This window comes from Rhineura floridana, chromosome 4, assembly GCF_030035675.1.
Source record: "Rhineura floridana isolate rRhiFlo1 chromosome 4, rRhiFlo1.hap2, whole genome shotgun sequence".
NCBI lineage: Eukaryota > Metazoa > Chordata > Lepidosauria > Squamata > Rhineuridae > Rhineura > Rhineura floridana.
Genome location: NC_084483.1, coordinates 85,820,650 through 85,836,350, shown reverse-complemented (window position 1 = coordinate 85,836,350; position 15,701 = coordinate 85,820,650). Strand labels below are relative to the sequence as shown.

General features: G+C 40.5%; 1 protein-coding gene across 7 annotated transcripts in view; it reads left to right on the top strand.

Annotated features, from left to right (window-relative positions):
* Window positions 1–13,020, top strand: part of AK9 (adenylate kinase 9) — a 120,944-nt gene extending 107,924 nt beyond the window's left edge. For 5 of the 7 annotated variants that reach the window (XM_061623584.1, XM_061623582.1, XM_061623586.1 and 2 more), the window contains 7 exons: window positions 332–552; window positions 5,619–5,815; window positions 7,102–7,271; window positions 8,898–8,996; window positions 9,079–9,181; window positions 9,969–10,083; window positions 11,671–13,020. In XM_061623584.1, coding sequence (XP_061479568.1) covers window positions 332–552; window positions 5,619–5,815; window positions 7,102–7,271; window positions 8,898–8,996; window positions 9,079–9,181; window positions 9,969–10,083; window positions 11,671–11,870 — 1,105 coding nt within the window. In that variant the 3' untranslated portion in view covers window positions 11,871–13,020. Of the gene's footprint in view, window positions 1–331; window positions 553–5,618; window positions 5,816–7,101; window positions 7,272–8,897; window positions 8,997–9,078; window positions 9,182–9,968; window positions 10,084–11,670 lie in introns of those variants that run through there. The other 2 variants (XM_061623587.1, XM_061623588.1) reach the window with 2 other exon arrangements.
* Window positions 13,021–15,701: the final 2,681 nt, after the last annotated feature.

Sequence of the window (15,701 nt, the reverse complement as noted above, 5' to 3'; positions counted from 1 at the left end):
AGTGTTTTTAGTGCTTTTGTTTGCTGTCCAGGGCTCCTACTGCGAGGAAAGGTGGGATATAAATTTAATAAATAAATAAATATCCATTTTTTGTATAGGTCACTGAATGGACCATAAGCATCTCCAGAGTCACATACTACCCCTCTTAATGTTGTTACCTCTAATTCATTGTCTGTCTTCAACCCTCCATGCACTAGGATATCCTCTGTACTTAGTTGTTAGATCATATTGATAGTTAATGTTAATATATTGTGATATGCAATAAAATAGTATTTTAGGAGGCAAAATCTAGTTAAGCCTAATATTAATGCACTTCAAATTATCTTTTCAGATTCCCTTATCCAGTACACGACAGCTCTCATATTCTTTCTGTCAAGAATTCATGTTACAGAACACAAACTGAAGAAATCAGACCTTACTATGAGGAGCAGCACCAAAACTGGTATGTGATTGATGCATCCCACAGCAAATGGTGGATCTGGAATAAAATACTTGAGGAAACTCAAGTAATCACTAAACAAATCCAGATCTATCTGGAAAGAATACGACAAGGTAAGCAAATAATCCTGTTTTAAATTAATGGGTTTTGTGTTAGTGGGTTTTATATGTAATTCTGTTATGTTAAACTTGGATTTGATTTTACCTCCAAATAAGTCAAGATTAATTTGGAAACTTAAAAATAGAAGCTCAGATCCTTCTGAAGAAATACATGACCTGCTTGGATACTAAAGAGAACACAAAGCCATTACAAGTCTTAGGCTCCCAGAATGTTTGGTCCTAGCTCTGCTTTTGATGTTTATTGAATGTAGTCTCTCCCTTCTGCTCCTTACTCACCAACATGGGGGAGGGGATGCCAACGATGGCATCATGAAGGGGATACTCTGTTGTATTCAGCTAAGTCCTACTTAGAGTAGACCCACTGAAATTAATGAACAAGTTGGTCATGTCTATTAACTTCACTGAGTCTACTCTGAGTTGGACTAGCAATGAATACTGCCAGATTTTTGTGTTAAAAATGTACACACAACTGACATCACACATTTATTTTTCTACCTACTGTGGGGGAGAGGCACACATTCAAGATTCTCACTTGGAGTAGAATTAGCAAGGTAACATGTGAAGAAGCCCACTTTTTTATCAAGGAAGCAAAAAAACCCTGTAGTTTTCAATTCACTGATAAGATGTATTGACCAAAATGTTATGGAATTCTTTTGTAACCTGAAAGGTATCTTGATAGCCTTTCAACATCTAAGTGCTTCTAAATTACTGGCTACAATTCCTTTTTTTTTTTTTTGCTCATGAGATCCCTCCTTTGTGTGTTCAGCAGCGCATATATGCCTTCTAACCCAAAACAATAGCATGCACCCACAGATCCATTCCCATCCTGTAACAAGAGGCTAGCTGAGATGTAGTGAGACTGTTCTTTTTCTCCATCTGAAATCCTGCCTGGAACCAAGCCTCTTGTGGCAGACAGCTGGAGAAACGTTACTGATCTTAAACACCTCAGATTGTACACAACCTTGCATCAGCAGAAGGTAAGCTCATGCAATGGATTTTTCCCTTCTCACCTCTTATAGCTCTCTGTTCCTCCTGAGAAATCTCTCCAGAGGGGCAGAGGAGACCTACTGAATATTGTGGGCTGTGTTTTATAGAATTGGTGGAGGGGGCACAGTATCACATGAAATTGGGTAGAAGAATGCAGCACTCCACTGGTACATGTTTCCTCCACCCAATTTCAGGCAATTCACTTCTTCCCACTGCATCCCCATAAGACACAGCCCACAATATACAGAAGGCTTCCCCTGGCCCTCTGGAAAGGCTTTCTGGGGAGCATACAGGGGGTTGCTGGGTGGTAAGAGAAAAAGGGAACGTTCTGTTGCACAAGCTTGCTTTCAGCTCATGTAGCAGTGGATACAACCCCTCCTTCAAAAGCTCTGCCGTATACCTCATAGCCATAATTTGTATAGCCTGTTTCTTTCCCATCTTTTTTCAAGAAGATTCCAAGTCATTCCAAAAGGTAATTGGAATAGTAGTGCTGGTCTCTGGTACATCAAGAAGATTCTTCAGGATTGCCCTCTCACCAATAGAAGGTGGGGCTTGCTTGAAACTTGACTCCTGGGGAAGGCTTCCACAGCCTCACATCTTCTAGTTGACTCCGTGGTGAAGGCTGAGTGCCTCTGGTTACAGCAATGCAGATATTAGTGTTAGAGACTCTTGGCATCTGTGTGAAGTTCCACCTATGAGGTCTGTGGGGGCATATAGAAGACCTTTCTGAGGCGGTGTTTCCCCAAGTCATCCAATGGGCATCTGGTTGGCCACTGTGAGAACAGGATGCTGGACTTGATGGGCCACTGGCCTGAACCAACAGGCTCTTATGTTGTTACATTCTTAAGCCTGAAGACTATTTCTTTGATCCTGGAGTTTCTGCAGGAGAGCTTGGATAATGGTCTGAATACAAATGCCCTTAAAATTCATGATGCAGCCCTCTGCAGGATTCTATTTCTACTTCATATTCATAGGTTTCTTGGGAGCAGGGTAGCACTTAGTAACCCTACAGTGGTGCACCAGTTTCCCAACTAGATCCTTAATTAGGTCTTGAGTGATCTCTTTCAGTCTTTTTTTAGCCTATGCCTGCAATTCCTCTTTGAGAACTCCCTTTTAAAACAATTTTCTTATGGCGCTTCTAGGCTGTCACTATTTTCAGATAGGATTCAATCACATACTGGCACATTTAGTTGCACAATTTTAGATGATTAGGAGATCTTGCATAAGAATCCACCATTCCCAAAATATCAAACTTTTTGGGATAAGGAAAGTAATGGAAAAAGACCCTGGAAAGCTGGGATAATGCTTGCTTTGATGGAATATCATCTAACCTCCCCACAAACAAAACAGACTGAAAACTCATTAAATAGTCAGCATTGTCTAACTTCCTTGCAAACAAATCAGGATCAGTTCTCGATAAACAAGTCATCTGGAAAAAAAAGATGTATCACAGTCTAGATGTCAGTAGATCCTTTCATTTCTACCTAGATAGAAAGGAGGCTCATAGTAAATCTTCCAAGAAGCCTCAATGGGAAAATTTTCTAAGGGTAGACATATATTCACTGTTCTGCTGGTTCCAGTGCATCTCTACCTCTCTTTTCAATGGGGGCACATGGTGCTTGTCAAACCCCTCCCCTTTTTACTGTAAAACCTGGTGAGATCAGAGTGCATTTTTTAAAAAATTGCTTCAGACAGATTTTGCAACTGATTGGCAGATCAGCCCATTGCCCCTCCAGGTGTGACCAATGGAAACATTTTCCTGTAGGCAACTAACATGCTCACAGCTTGTCTTTCCTTGACAAGTAGCTTCAAAGTTGTATTAGTGAAGCACTGGGGAAGCCCTTATCAGTGTGTGTTATGGCTCATTAATTAAGAAGGGGAGATATGCACAACAGCTACATGGCTTCAGTTCACACATTCACCAGGCATTACAAAGGGAATTCCTTTCTCTTGGAAGGTGTGGCCTTTGGGAGGAGGGCCCTTCAGAGGTTTCAGAATTCATAGGACTCACAATACACTGAAACTCCTCTCTAACTCTCACTGCTTTTCTATATCTTGAAGGATTTTTGAATGCTCTTCTTACTCTATTAGAGAAAACAGGAATTTTCTTACCCTGAATGTCCTCTTCTGAGGAAAGAAAGGAGGGCATTTGACCGACCTCTTCCTGCTCCTGTGTGTACATTGGCTTGTCCTTCTAGATGGAGGGAAGGTAGTTAGGGCTTCCTAAGACTAAGTCTGAGCCCTCTGATTCAGATCAGGATTGGGAGGCACTTGAGATGAGGACGAAGAAGAAGAGGAGATGGGGGGATGAGACCATGCCACAGAGCTGGCTTGATGAAGATCTCCCTCTGCCTCCACATATGCAAGGACCTGACAAGGCAAAAGACCCAGGGGCTGCCCCTTCCCAGCCTGTGGAGGATGAGGGATGCACAGAGGCGCAGCCTGGTGTGACAGAGCTAGAGAGTTCAGAGGAGATTCAGCCAGTGATGTCTCCCAGGGAGAGATGGCATGTCAAGAGAAGGGAGGAGGCTCTTCCCCTTTGGAGAAGTGGCAGCTTTCAGGCCACTTCTCCAAAGGGTCAAGGATACTTGCTAGTAGCTGGACAATTATGCCTCTGCTTAAAAGCTTGGTGGGTAAGCAGAAATACTTGTTGGAACACTGTCACAACTCCCGTGCAGCCTTAGAATTCTTGTCACTGATCTTGGGAACACTGGGCCTTGTACCTAGACGGGATTTTTTTCTGCCAACCCTTCACCTTGTAAGAGCTCCTGGACTATACTGTATTTGGCTCTTCCACACCTCAGAGTCATATAATCTGCTTTATTAAAGTATCACTTCCTTACTTACAAGTGTGCCTGCTGTCATGTTTGGGCAGGAGCCAGGGCAGACTACCTTTCTTCTTGCACTTCTAATTTTCCTACCATTTGATTTGGACATTTCCCAGTGTTTAGCCATGTAGGCTGTTCTGTAGTTCCATTGCATTTTTATTGCTTGGCCAGTGCACGCCGGGAGTTGAGGAGGCTCTTCCCCACAGAGAAGTCAAGTTTCAAACCGTCCCTGTCTCCTATTGGTAAAAGGGCAATCCTGATCTTTCTTCTTTCCCCAAAACAGGGCATTAACACAGTGAGAAAATTCCTTCCCTCCCCTCCCCCCTGAATTCCTGCTCAACATCAGGGAACTGAACCAGGGTATGAAACATGATCTGATGGCACATGGTGCAGCAACCTTGTTAAAGTGGAGAATATGGGGCTGGTCACTAGTCAGGAACCACACCCTGAATTCTACAGAGGAAAGGTACAGTATAAGCATAGTCACAGTAGTAATAATAATAAATCTATCTTTGTTGTCCACCTCTCACCCGGATTGCAGGTCCTGAGGCGGATTACATAGATTTAAAAATACAAAACATACAAACCATACATAAACAAATCCATTAAATCCTTGAAAACATCAGTACAATGGCATAAAGGGGTGGAAATGTAACCAAATGCTTGCATAAAAAGACGTCTTCAGCAGCTGTCTAAAAATGGGAAGTGTAAATAAATAATAGTAGATCAACACTACTTTTCAAGGAATTGAACATTCTTATTATTATGTTATTCAAAGAGGCATTTTTCTAAGCAGACTCCAAAATCTGTTTTGAAACTGAAGTGGAAAACAATATATGGTTGAAGTCTAGTTGTAATTTAGTGTCCTTCATAGAAAGAATCCATTTAGCAAATTATTTTTTTCAGCAGCGAATGAAAGACAATACTGTTAGAATAGCTAAACTTGTACAAAGCATGCTAATAAATTCATCATGTGCAGTAAGCCCTTAGATTCTACATAATGGTAAGCCTTTTCTGTTTCATAAAGGCCAGAATAAATTTAAAACATCTTTCTAACTTCTTGATTTCTACACAACTTAATCAGACTAACGTGCTAACTGAGCTATTTACGGTATATCCATTCACCATGCTCTGTATTAGCTGATATAGCGGTTGCATTTTCACATATCAGTAGAATAGATATAATCTTCCAAATACATAATGTCACAGGTGAAACATAACAGGATTGTATCCAATTGTTAACAGGAAAGGCAGCCAGTATCGCCAATTTGTGTATCATGCCACAAGAACTGCTGTCTCGGCTGGGAGAGTTTGGGCAATATTGTCCTGTCAATCTTGCAGAAAAGGGCGAGCTTGTTGATTGTTCTGTAACTCCTTCTCTGCAGTTTGCAGCAGAGTTTCGAGGACATTACTACAAAATGGCTGGACAGGAGGAACTGGATGTAAGTATCAAAGGAGGTAGAACATATACATTATCAATCTGGAAAGCAAACAGGTGCTGGCCCAATGAGTATGCCAGTAGAACTGTACAAAGAGCTGGGGTCCTGTAGTAGGCTAAGAGTGTGAGTGTGGAAAGTCCCTGCTTGAAATCTCAACTCTGCTATGAATGGAAGCCACAGACCTGAATTTGCAAGATCTGAACAGGATGGTTTATAACAGATGCTCTTGGAGGTCACTGATTCAGAGGGCAGCCATGAGTCGTAATCGACTTGAAGGCACATAACAACAACAAATGAACTCAATCGGTGTCCTTAGGCAAGCCACAACTACAGAATGTCTTGCGGCATCTTAAATACTAACAAATGTATTTTTGGATTAAAATCCACTTAGCCTCAACCACCATTTCATCTGCAATATGGCAATAAAACTTGTTTACTGTTATGCGAAGCACTTTGAATGCTGTACGGCATTATATAGAAATGCTAAGAATAATTAATATTGTATAGGAAGCTGACTCCAGCAATAAAGTTGGCTGTTGTTTTGTTGTAGTATTTTAATTGTGATACAGTTGTGTTTTTATAAACTCTTTAGTCAATATGACCTCAATCAAAAGAAATCTCATTTTAGGTTAAAGTTTTCATTCTAAATATTTGCACACACATATATAAATGTAGTGGGTGAAACGATGATGATTTCGCTGGATGGCAATACCCAAGCACTTGCCTTTGCTTTGAATAGCCTTCCACCCTCTGTCATATCATCTTCTTGTCCCCATAACCTCTCTTTTCAACAAAAGGTGTCCTGGACCATTATGATATTACCTTTATTATGCTATCCAGTACTACTTTAACTCTCCTAACTGGATCCTGTCTTCTAGGCAAAGATTGCATTATGTCTCCATTCCAAAGCACACAAATAGCCATAAATTATAAAGAGGTAAAAAGAGAATCAGCTTATTAATAAAATGAGTACAGGCATACCCTGCTTTAACGTTCGCAATGGGACTGGAGAGTATACTTTAAGTGAAAATCTACTTTAAGTGAAGCAATTGTCTTCACTTGTACTGCACGCAATCACCACTAGATGGCAGCGGTGTCATGCCAATAAAATGTACGGTATTGTGAAGCGCGCGAACGTTAAGCAGGGTATGGGAGCAGGTACGTTATAGCGAGGCAACGTTAAGTGAAGCAACGTTAAGCGGGGTATGCCTGTAGTTTCTATTGACTTTAACCATCAATTAGCACATGAAATATTTATTCTCCTAAATGTCTAATTTCCTTCAATGCAGAAATTTCTGAATGCTCCAGAATTATATATTCCCCCATTAGCACCTCATCCTCTTCCTCTCCCACCTAAACTGCCAAAGAAACTGACTGCAGCAGATGTGAAGGCGTTATTTCCTATGCAAGCTGAAATGCAAGGATACTGTCCAGTCACTTATCTAGATGGGAAGCAAAGGTAAATGTTTGCATTTCAAAGGATTTCTGTTACACAACAAACTGTAGAAAATGCAATATATGCTAATCAGGGAGTTCTCTCCTAAATAGGCAAACTACAACACTTTCAAAGAATCATAGAATTGTAGAGTTGGAAGGGGCCTATAAAGCCATAGAGTCCAACACACACACACACACACACACAATCCAGCTGCCTCTTGAATGCCTCCAATGTTGGAGAGCCCATCACCTCCCTAGGTAATTGGTTCCATTGTCGTACCACTCTACATTTAGGTTTTTCCTGATGTTCAGTTGAACTCTGGATTCCTGTAACTTGAGCCCATTATTCCGTGTCCTGCATTCTGGATGATCAAGAAGAGATCCTGGCCCTCCTCTGTGGGACAGTGCTATCGTATCTCCCCTCAGTATTCTCTTCTCAAGGCTAAATATGCCCAATTCTTTCAGTCTGTCCTCATAGGGCTTTGTTTCCAGTCCCGATTATCCTTGCTGCCCTCCTCTGAACCTGTTCCACTCTGTAGAACCTTTTGAGGTATTAATATTCTGCACCCGTATTTTTTTATTAGACTTGTGAGTTTTGACTTTTTTGAATAAAATTTAAAGTGAAGAAGGCTAAATCAATATATGTAAATGTACTTGATAACTTAATATGGGATTCAAGAATCCTTTTATTGGGTTGGATCCAAAGATACATTTCCACATTCTGAAAACATCTTCCATTCACAGGACTGTTTCACACTTCACAGAAATATTGCAAACTTTACCCTCCAGAGGATAAACATTCAGGCTAACCACACAGCACATGGACTACCAAATCCATGCATGCAATTAGTAATGGTCTGGATGCCGGCTAACAAACTTAAGCCATTTGACTTGTTTCTGGTTAGTAGGACTCCTGAGCCAAGAATATGGATGTAGCATGCTTCAGACGAGGTTGTATTCTCTTTGAAGAATCAGGTTCATAGTTTGGGGATGCTTCATGGGCAGGTGTAGCAACTACTGTATAACAATTTCTGGAGAAGGCAGACCTGGCCACAGGCACACATGCTTTAGATTGCAATCCCATACACATTTACCTGTAAGCTCTATTGAACTGAATGATACTTACTTCAGAGTAGGCATGTATAGGATTGCGCTGTTATATAAAGATCAGTTCTCCAGTGGGCACCAGGACAACCTAAAGTGGATACTGTCTTCCTCTCCTGTTGCTTGAGGCAGCAAAGAGTTAACACTCCAAAGGACTGTCACCTTAGCCCCTCCCATGGAGTGACAGTTCATTTTCCTGTCTGGCTTGAGCAGTACTATTTTCACCTTGCTCTTCAGTCTGGCTGGCTTATATCCTTGTTATATAGAGACTGGTTTTGGGGGGCTGCCTTGGAAAAGCATTTTAAAACCTCAGCTGATCCCAGATACTGAAGTTCTGACCAAAGCCTGTTTTCTGGCCTCTTGTATGCCAGTTTCTCTGGGCCGGAGCCCATTTCTGGACTCAATTTAAAATTCTGGTCATTACTTTTAAAGCCCTAAATGTCTTAAAACCTGGATATTAAATAACTATGCCCTCCTACCATCTGAAGCAAGCATGTGATATAAATGTGGTGACGGTAACATCTTGCTTTCTTCTCTTTTTGAGGTATGAAGCACTGATACCTGGGAGCATTGAATATGCTGTACTTTATTGCAACAAGCTATACATTTTTGAAAGTGAAGAAAAACTTCAGATGTTTATGAGGTACTGAATATATTAACATTATTTTTACTTTTATATATTGCTGTGTTTATATTTTGAAAACATGTTGTTTCTCCATTCTTAGATTGCCAGAAAAATACTGGAATCAGACACTTCCACGTAAGCTTCCTCCAATAAAGGAGCCAATACTGCTGACAGCTCTTCCGCTGACTGGATATCTTGAACAGGTTGTTATTTATTATTACTAATTACACTCAAAATTAACTTTAACCAGGATCCCAATGGGCAGCATGGTTCAAGTGTTCTGTCTCCCACTTTAATTCCTCTTTGAACATGCCTCATTTTCTAATCTCAGAATTGCTTCTGAACTCACTAATGTAGTAAGAATGCACACCACACAGATCTCAGCTTTATTCTTAGGTTAATTTTGCAGAATATTTTTTTAAACATGGCTAATGTTTTCCCTTTTTCTACTGTAATGGACACTCTCTAAAAGGTTGCTTAAAAATATTAAGTTACTACACATCTATAAATTTCCAAAGCAATAGTTGATATTCATCACAAACTCCTCTAGTCTATGGGGGCACCTTTGTACAGGAAGTCAAGCTGCCTACCAAGTAAGGATAGGAACCACCACATGTGTGTGTAATATCTAATCATGTAGTCACTATTAATGATGAAATAAGGGGCCAATTTTTAAGAAAACCAAAAAACTGCTGTCCTAAATTTTGTGGAGGTCTTTGGGTATTCTCCAAATTGACAGACGGTGACAACTGGCATTTCTCAAAGATCCAGGATCAAGGGCTGTTCAACATTATGACTTGGCTGGAGGAGTTAGGAATATGTTGAGCAAATTTCAGAGTGATAGAAAACTGAAAGGCAGTGTAAATAGTATAAAGGAGAACATTAAAGATCAAGTAACACCAAGCAGTGAACATTACAAAACATAAAACCACATTTATGGAGTAGTGTGTTTATATTACTCAACTAACATTAATATGCTTGTGTTTGTAGGGTGTGGCAACAGCTCTAATAAAAGCAATGAATGAAGTAGGTTGTTTAAAACCAAAATTTCCTTTCCTAAGTGTGAAAAAGACTGCTCTGCTGTTCATAGCATATCATTTGAAAGGTACAGTGAAACATGTGCTATAACAATATTAACTAAATAAATATTAGTTTCCATATGTGAGCTTGATCTTTTATTATTTTGTCTACAATGCATGATACAAGTAAGTATTTCAGGTGATACCAAATGTTGTGTAAGTAGACTTGCGCTTGTGGAACAAAACTTCACATTCATGTCTCCACAGTAGATTGGGGGTTATGGCGGGTTGCAGGGGAAAGGGGAAGTCTGTAATGCAACTGGAAATCTGTTCCACTGACGGGTGGACAGTGGGATACCACCCTGTCACTCTAGCCAACATATCACATTAATGGCACCTCCCTCCTAAATGTTGTTTGTTTGTTTTGAAGTTATATTTTCCTACTAGCATCTTTGATACAAGAAGTTAGAAAATGTCCAAAGAGACAATTCTCAAGAATAGTCTGATAATGCAACTGGTAGACCAACTCATAAGAGCTTTCCCAGTTACACTAATCAGACTCGTATCCAGTAACACAAAACCAGCATCTCCAGCCATACTTATGGTGGCTTCCTTGTGTGTGTTCCCAAAATGTGGAAGAAGGGGACAGGCAGCATTAGAATTAGTCCTAAGCATGTTTTGGATGACAATTTTGATTTGTCACTGTAAGTCATCTAGAGAAACTTTCCTTACTTGATTTGGACTATCCTGTTCTTTGAAAAAATCCTATGCCGTGTGTGTGTTGATACAAATATGTTGGATTTTCACTTCAATATCGTAAACAAAAGCTGTTGTATACCTGATGTTTCTTAAATAAAACTGCTTCAGTCCTGAAAAGCTGTGAACTAATAAATCTTATCTATTCAGAACAAAAGGTAGCTGCAATTCAGGGTTGCAGCTTGAAGTGGTAAGCTCTATACCACTTACTATAGAACCCTGAGGAACCCGAGTTTTTAGAAACACTATTTGAAAACTAGAAGTATAAATTAATTCCTTCTCATATTGCTCAGGCTAAAACTACATGCAGCTGTAGCAGACCAAGATCTCTAACCAGTTATTCTAGAACAATCTCTGGTCAAACTAGAAATGACAAAGCCATTTCTTTACATTTGGGCCTGCACCATTAATGTGAAAAGTGTATAGGATGGGTTCTGAATCTTACCCCTACCTGGCACTCTAAATCCTCCAATCCATCCAGACCTTTTATCATAACTGGGCCCTAATACCAGAAATGATTTCAGCTGGAAGTGGGCAAGAGGAGGAACTACAAGAGGAAAAGTGTGGGTGCAGGAAGGATTTGGCACCCAAGGCCTGTGCCCCCGTTTGACCCTTTAAATCGCACGTGTATCCCTTGCTTCACATGTTGATGGGGTGAGCCCATGTTTAAAAACATGTGTATCACTTTTGGTCAGATTATATTACAGAAACTGAGCTGAGCATTGTACCTAAAATCTGCTGGGCAGAAGCAAATGAAGCACAAGTGTGAACAGTACTGCACATTTGGATTCAATGTGAGGATCCAGTAGGCACTTGATATTAGCATAATTCTGTGTGTTCTCAGGTATCATGATAATAGTACAATCAATTATGAAAGACAAGTGATATGATAATCAGTATTATTTACTTTTCTGCAGCATACAACCTAAGGAGCTCTGACTATGTACGAAATAAGTACAAGAAGAAGTTGGAACGGTTCATAGATCATTGTGAACTTATCCCATACCTTGGAACCAAAATGACCCAGAAATATAAAGAGCCTCAAAATCGACCTATTGACTTTGATCACAAGTTACGGACCTTTTTGTCTCTCAAAGATGTGGATCCAGTTTATTAGTCTGGAATATATTCACATTTGAATGTTAAATTCTAAGTAGTGATTTCTTATGTGTGGTACCTGCCCTACAAGAGACAATGGATTAAGCTAATGTTTAGGCTTGCGACGCTCTCATTAACATGAATGAGAACTATAGTTTCATGCATTTTAATGGGACAATTTGCAAAATGCAGTTTGCAGAATTGACACTAAAGCACAGCACAAGTATTTGTAAGATTCCCCTCAATCCTAAACATCTTTGCTTGATGGTAACTCACAGCAGGCTCTATCCAATGCTGCCACTTATTCAAGACACAACAGAATTTTGTCTTCCTCTCCCCTCCAGCCCTCTGTTGAGGGTTGACATACCCTCCAGAGCATATTTTGGGGGGGGCAGGGGGAAGAGAGAAAACTGAAGTTCTGTTGTGTCAGCAGAACTCCACTTGCACAGCACTGGATACAATCTTGATTTCGGTGGACCCTACTTCTAAGTAAATTTATTTACAAGTGGGGGACACTCATAACATTCTGCAACTAATGCTACATATACTTGACTTACATATTTTAAGCTGTCACTGAAAAATTCATGTTCAGTCTACAACTATTCTCTATTGTTATTAATGTAGTTGTTTAAACATAATCTGTTTTATCATATAGCCTTTGAGAGAATGCTTTCAGTTTTCTGTAATTAGTGATTTTTAATCGTGAACTATTTTTCCTCAGTTGGTGAAGTATTAACATCTGCCTATATTTACTTGAAATTAAACAATATTCAGCTTATACTCATTGCTTTCTGCATACTGATTCTAAAATTATGAGTAATTATTTTATTTTGCACTTCTCTGTATAGCATTCTGCACAATATGGTCATATTACTTCTGTATATCTAAATTGTTTCAGGAATGAGGGCCACTTAGCACATTATAGAGTAATAATGTACACTGTTAGCATCTGAACCAGCTACATGCTATTGTTTCGTGTGCATGTCTAAGGAATGCAGCCAATTGCACTTCCTTGTTGTGTTCATATATGGTGGAACAGACACACAGATGTTTTGAATATGTTCTCATAGTTGACAGAGTTGTCAGGAGACATTGCATCAGCATGCTTCTCCCTCTTCACACAATATTGTGGGAAATCAGATAATGTTTGTTGGAAGATGTATCTTATGTACACGATTAAACCTAGTTTTCAATAAAGTTGTAAATTAGTGTCTGGGCTGTACCATTTCACGAGGTGATGGTTGGGGGTCATATGGTTGAATGCCTCCTCCATTTTAAAAGAGAATGCTGTACATAGAAAACTAGAAACCAGGAAGAAGGGCACCAGCCTCTTTGACATGCCAGTTTGCTTAAATATAGAATTCAATCATGTGATCCCCCACTTACAATCTAATATAATAGAGCTCAGATACAGGTTTATCCTAAGTCAGTAATGATCAGGTTTTGTGAGTCAATCAGCTGAATGAACGTTATGGCAACATGGAACAGGAACATCTTTTTGGAGCCAGAGATGCAAAGGTGCTCAATACAACAGTTTCTAACCTATATCTTCTATGGTGATATTCTGACAATGCAAAGGGTAGGGAACCAAGTCAAACTACTGGCAGCTCTCTCTCGAGCAAATGTCAAGATGAGACCAGATACCAGATGCAGAAGCAAGGAAATGGGAGTGCTGTTTCAGCCCTGGTTTGGAGCTATTTGATGATTACACAGTCCAGCAGGGAGCTGTGGGTGAAATCCCATCTCTCTGAAGAGAGGGCTTAAAGTGTAAGAGTCTGCATTCCCATAGCCCTTGGGTTTGACTAGGTGGAGGAGAGTCTAGCTTGATAGCTTAGAGAAAGAAACAACAGACTTCACAGAGGGGTTAATGCTAACTCCTCCAGAACTGGGTTGTTGCTTGTGCTGTCGGCTGGGGCTCCTCCTCCATAGATGTCTGCTGGGGTTGCTATTTAGACACAGCTTTCTGGGAAGCTTTAAGAAATCATCTCTGTCCTCAAGTTTTCCTCTGATCCAAGGTGGAACTGGATCTTGGGCTGTGTGTGCCAATCTCAGTTTTCCCATCAATTCCATATTTAGTAACTTCCCCTTAAAATTGGAGGGAGAAATAGCAATAATTTAAGATATGCCGAAGATACCATACTACTAGCAGAAACCAGTAACAATCTGAAATGAATACTGATGAAAGTTAAAGAGGAAAGCACAAAAGCAGGACTACAGCTGAATGTCAAGACTAAAGTAATGACAACAGAGTTATGTAACTTCAAATTTGACAATCAGGACAATGAACTTGTCAAGGATTATCAATACCCTGGCAGAGTCATTAACCAAAAGGAAGACAATAGTGAAGAAATAAGGTTAGGACTGGGGAGGGCAGCTATGAGAGAACTAGAAAAGATCCTCAAATGCAAAGATGTATCACTGAGCACCAAAGTCAGGATCATTCAGACCATGGCATTTCCAATCTCTATGTATGGATGTGAAAGTTGGACAGTGAAAAAAGCAGGTAAGAGAAAAGTTAATTCATTTGAAATGTGGTGCTGGAGGAGAGCTTTGCGCATACCATGGACAGCAAAAAAGGCAAATAATTGGGTGTCAGAACATATTAAACCAGAACTATCACTAGAAGCTAAAATGATGAAATGAAGGTTATCATACTTTGGGATATATAATGAGAAGACATGATTCACTAGAAAAGACAATAATTGCTGGGAAAAACAGAAGGGAGTAGAAAAAGAGGAAGGCCAAATGAGGTGGATTGATTCCATACAAGAAGCCACAGACCTGAACTTGCAAGATCTGAACAGGGTGGTTCATGACATATGCTATTGGAGGTCACTGATTTATAGGGTTGCCATAAGTCGCAATCGACTTGAAGGCACATAACACCCACATCAAGTACGAAGGATTTCAGTGGAGCTGACTTCCAATTTATGTCTGGACTTGTAGCTTAGCAACTACAAGAAAGCCATATGGATGACTTATCTGTGATCAGAGAATTAACATTGGTGTAGACTAGGGCTGAAACGAGTGGTATCATACACACTTTTTAGAATCAATGCATCTCTTAAGCTTGATATGTAAAAAGTAGGGCATAATAAGAAGAGTAATCTGAAAAGTTAACTTCCGCTATGTATAAATTGTTATATAGCTCTTATTCCTACTTCTTCGCTTACTTTGCCTGAGCTTGCTCTTTAGATAGTGGCAGAGCATCACTGAGGGATTGGGTTGAGCACTCTCAATCCTTCCCATTGTCCTACCACGAGAGGGAGCGGGCAGAGCAGCCCAGCTGGACCCAAATCCCTCCCGCTACACGGCCCAGAGAAAGTGAACAAATGGGCAGAAGGTTGCAAGAGTAGCTGCCGCCTCCCTCGCTTCCTCGCCCACGCTATCCCTCTGGGTGGTGCGGCAATTCCTGCTCCACGAGCTAGAGGGAGCCCCAGCTGACGAAGCGTCAAGGCCCCAGCTGACAAAGCGTCAAGGCGAATTAAGCAGCAGAGCGAAAAGAGGGTAAGTAGCTCCCATTTATTCCATTATGTAATTGAAGTAAAACAGCTCAGAGCAATAACTAATAAGGGCAGCCCAAGGTCACCCTGAGCTAGGAGCCAAATCCTGAAAGAACCTATATCTTAGGAGACAGATCCTAGGAGAAGGAAGCGTATAGAAAGCTAGTTTTCAACACCACCCTAGCAGGAAAGCTTCAGGGGACACTGTAAACAAGGCTAAATTCCAGTCGGAGAGAAGGGGGAAAAGGAAACTCCACCGATACATACAGGGAGAGAGTCAGCTCAGTCCTTGCTAAAAAGGGCAGCTTCAGCCTTCCTGAAACACAACCACAAGCTCTGTTTCCCTA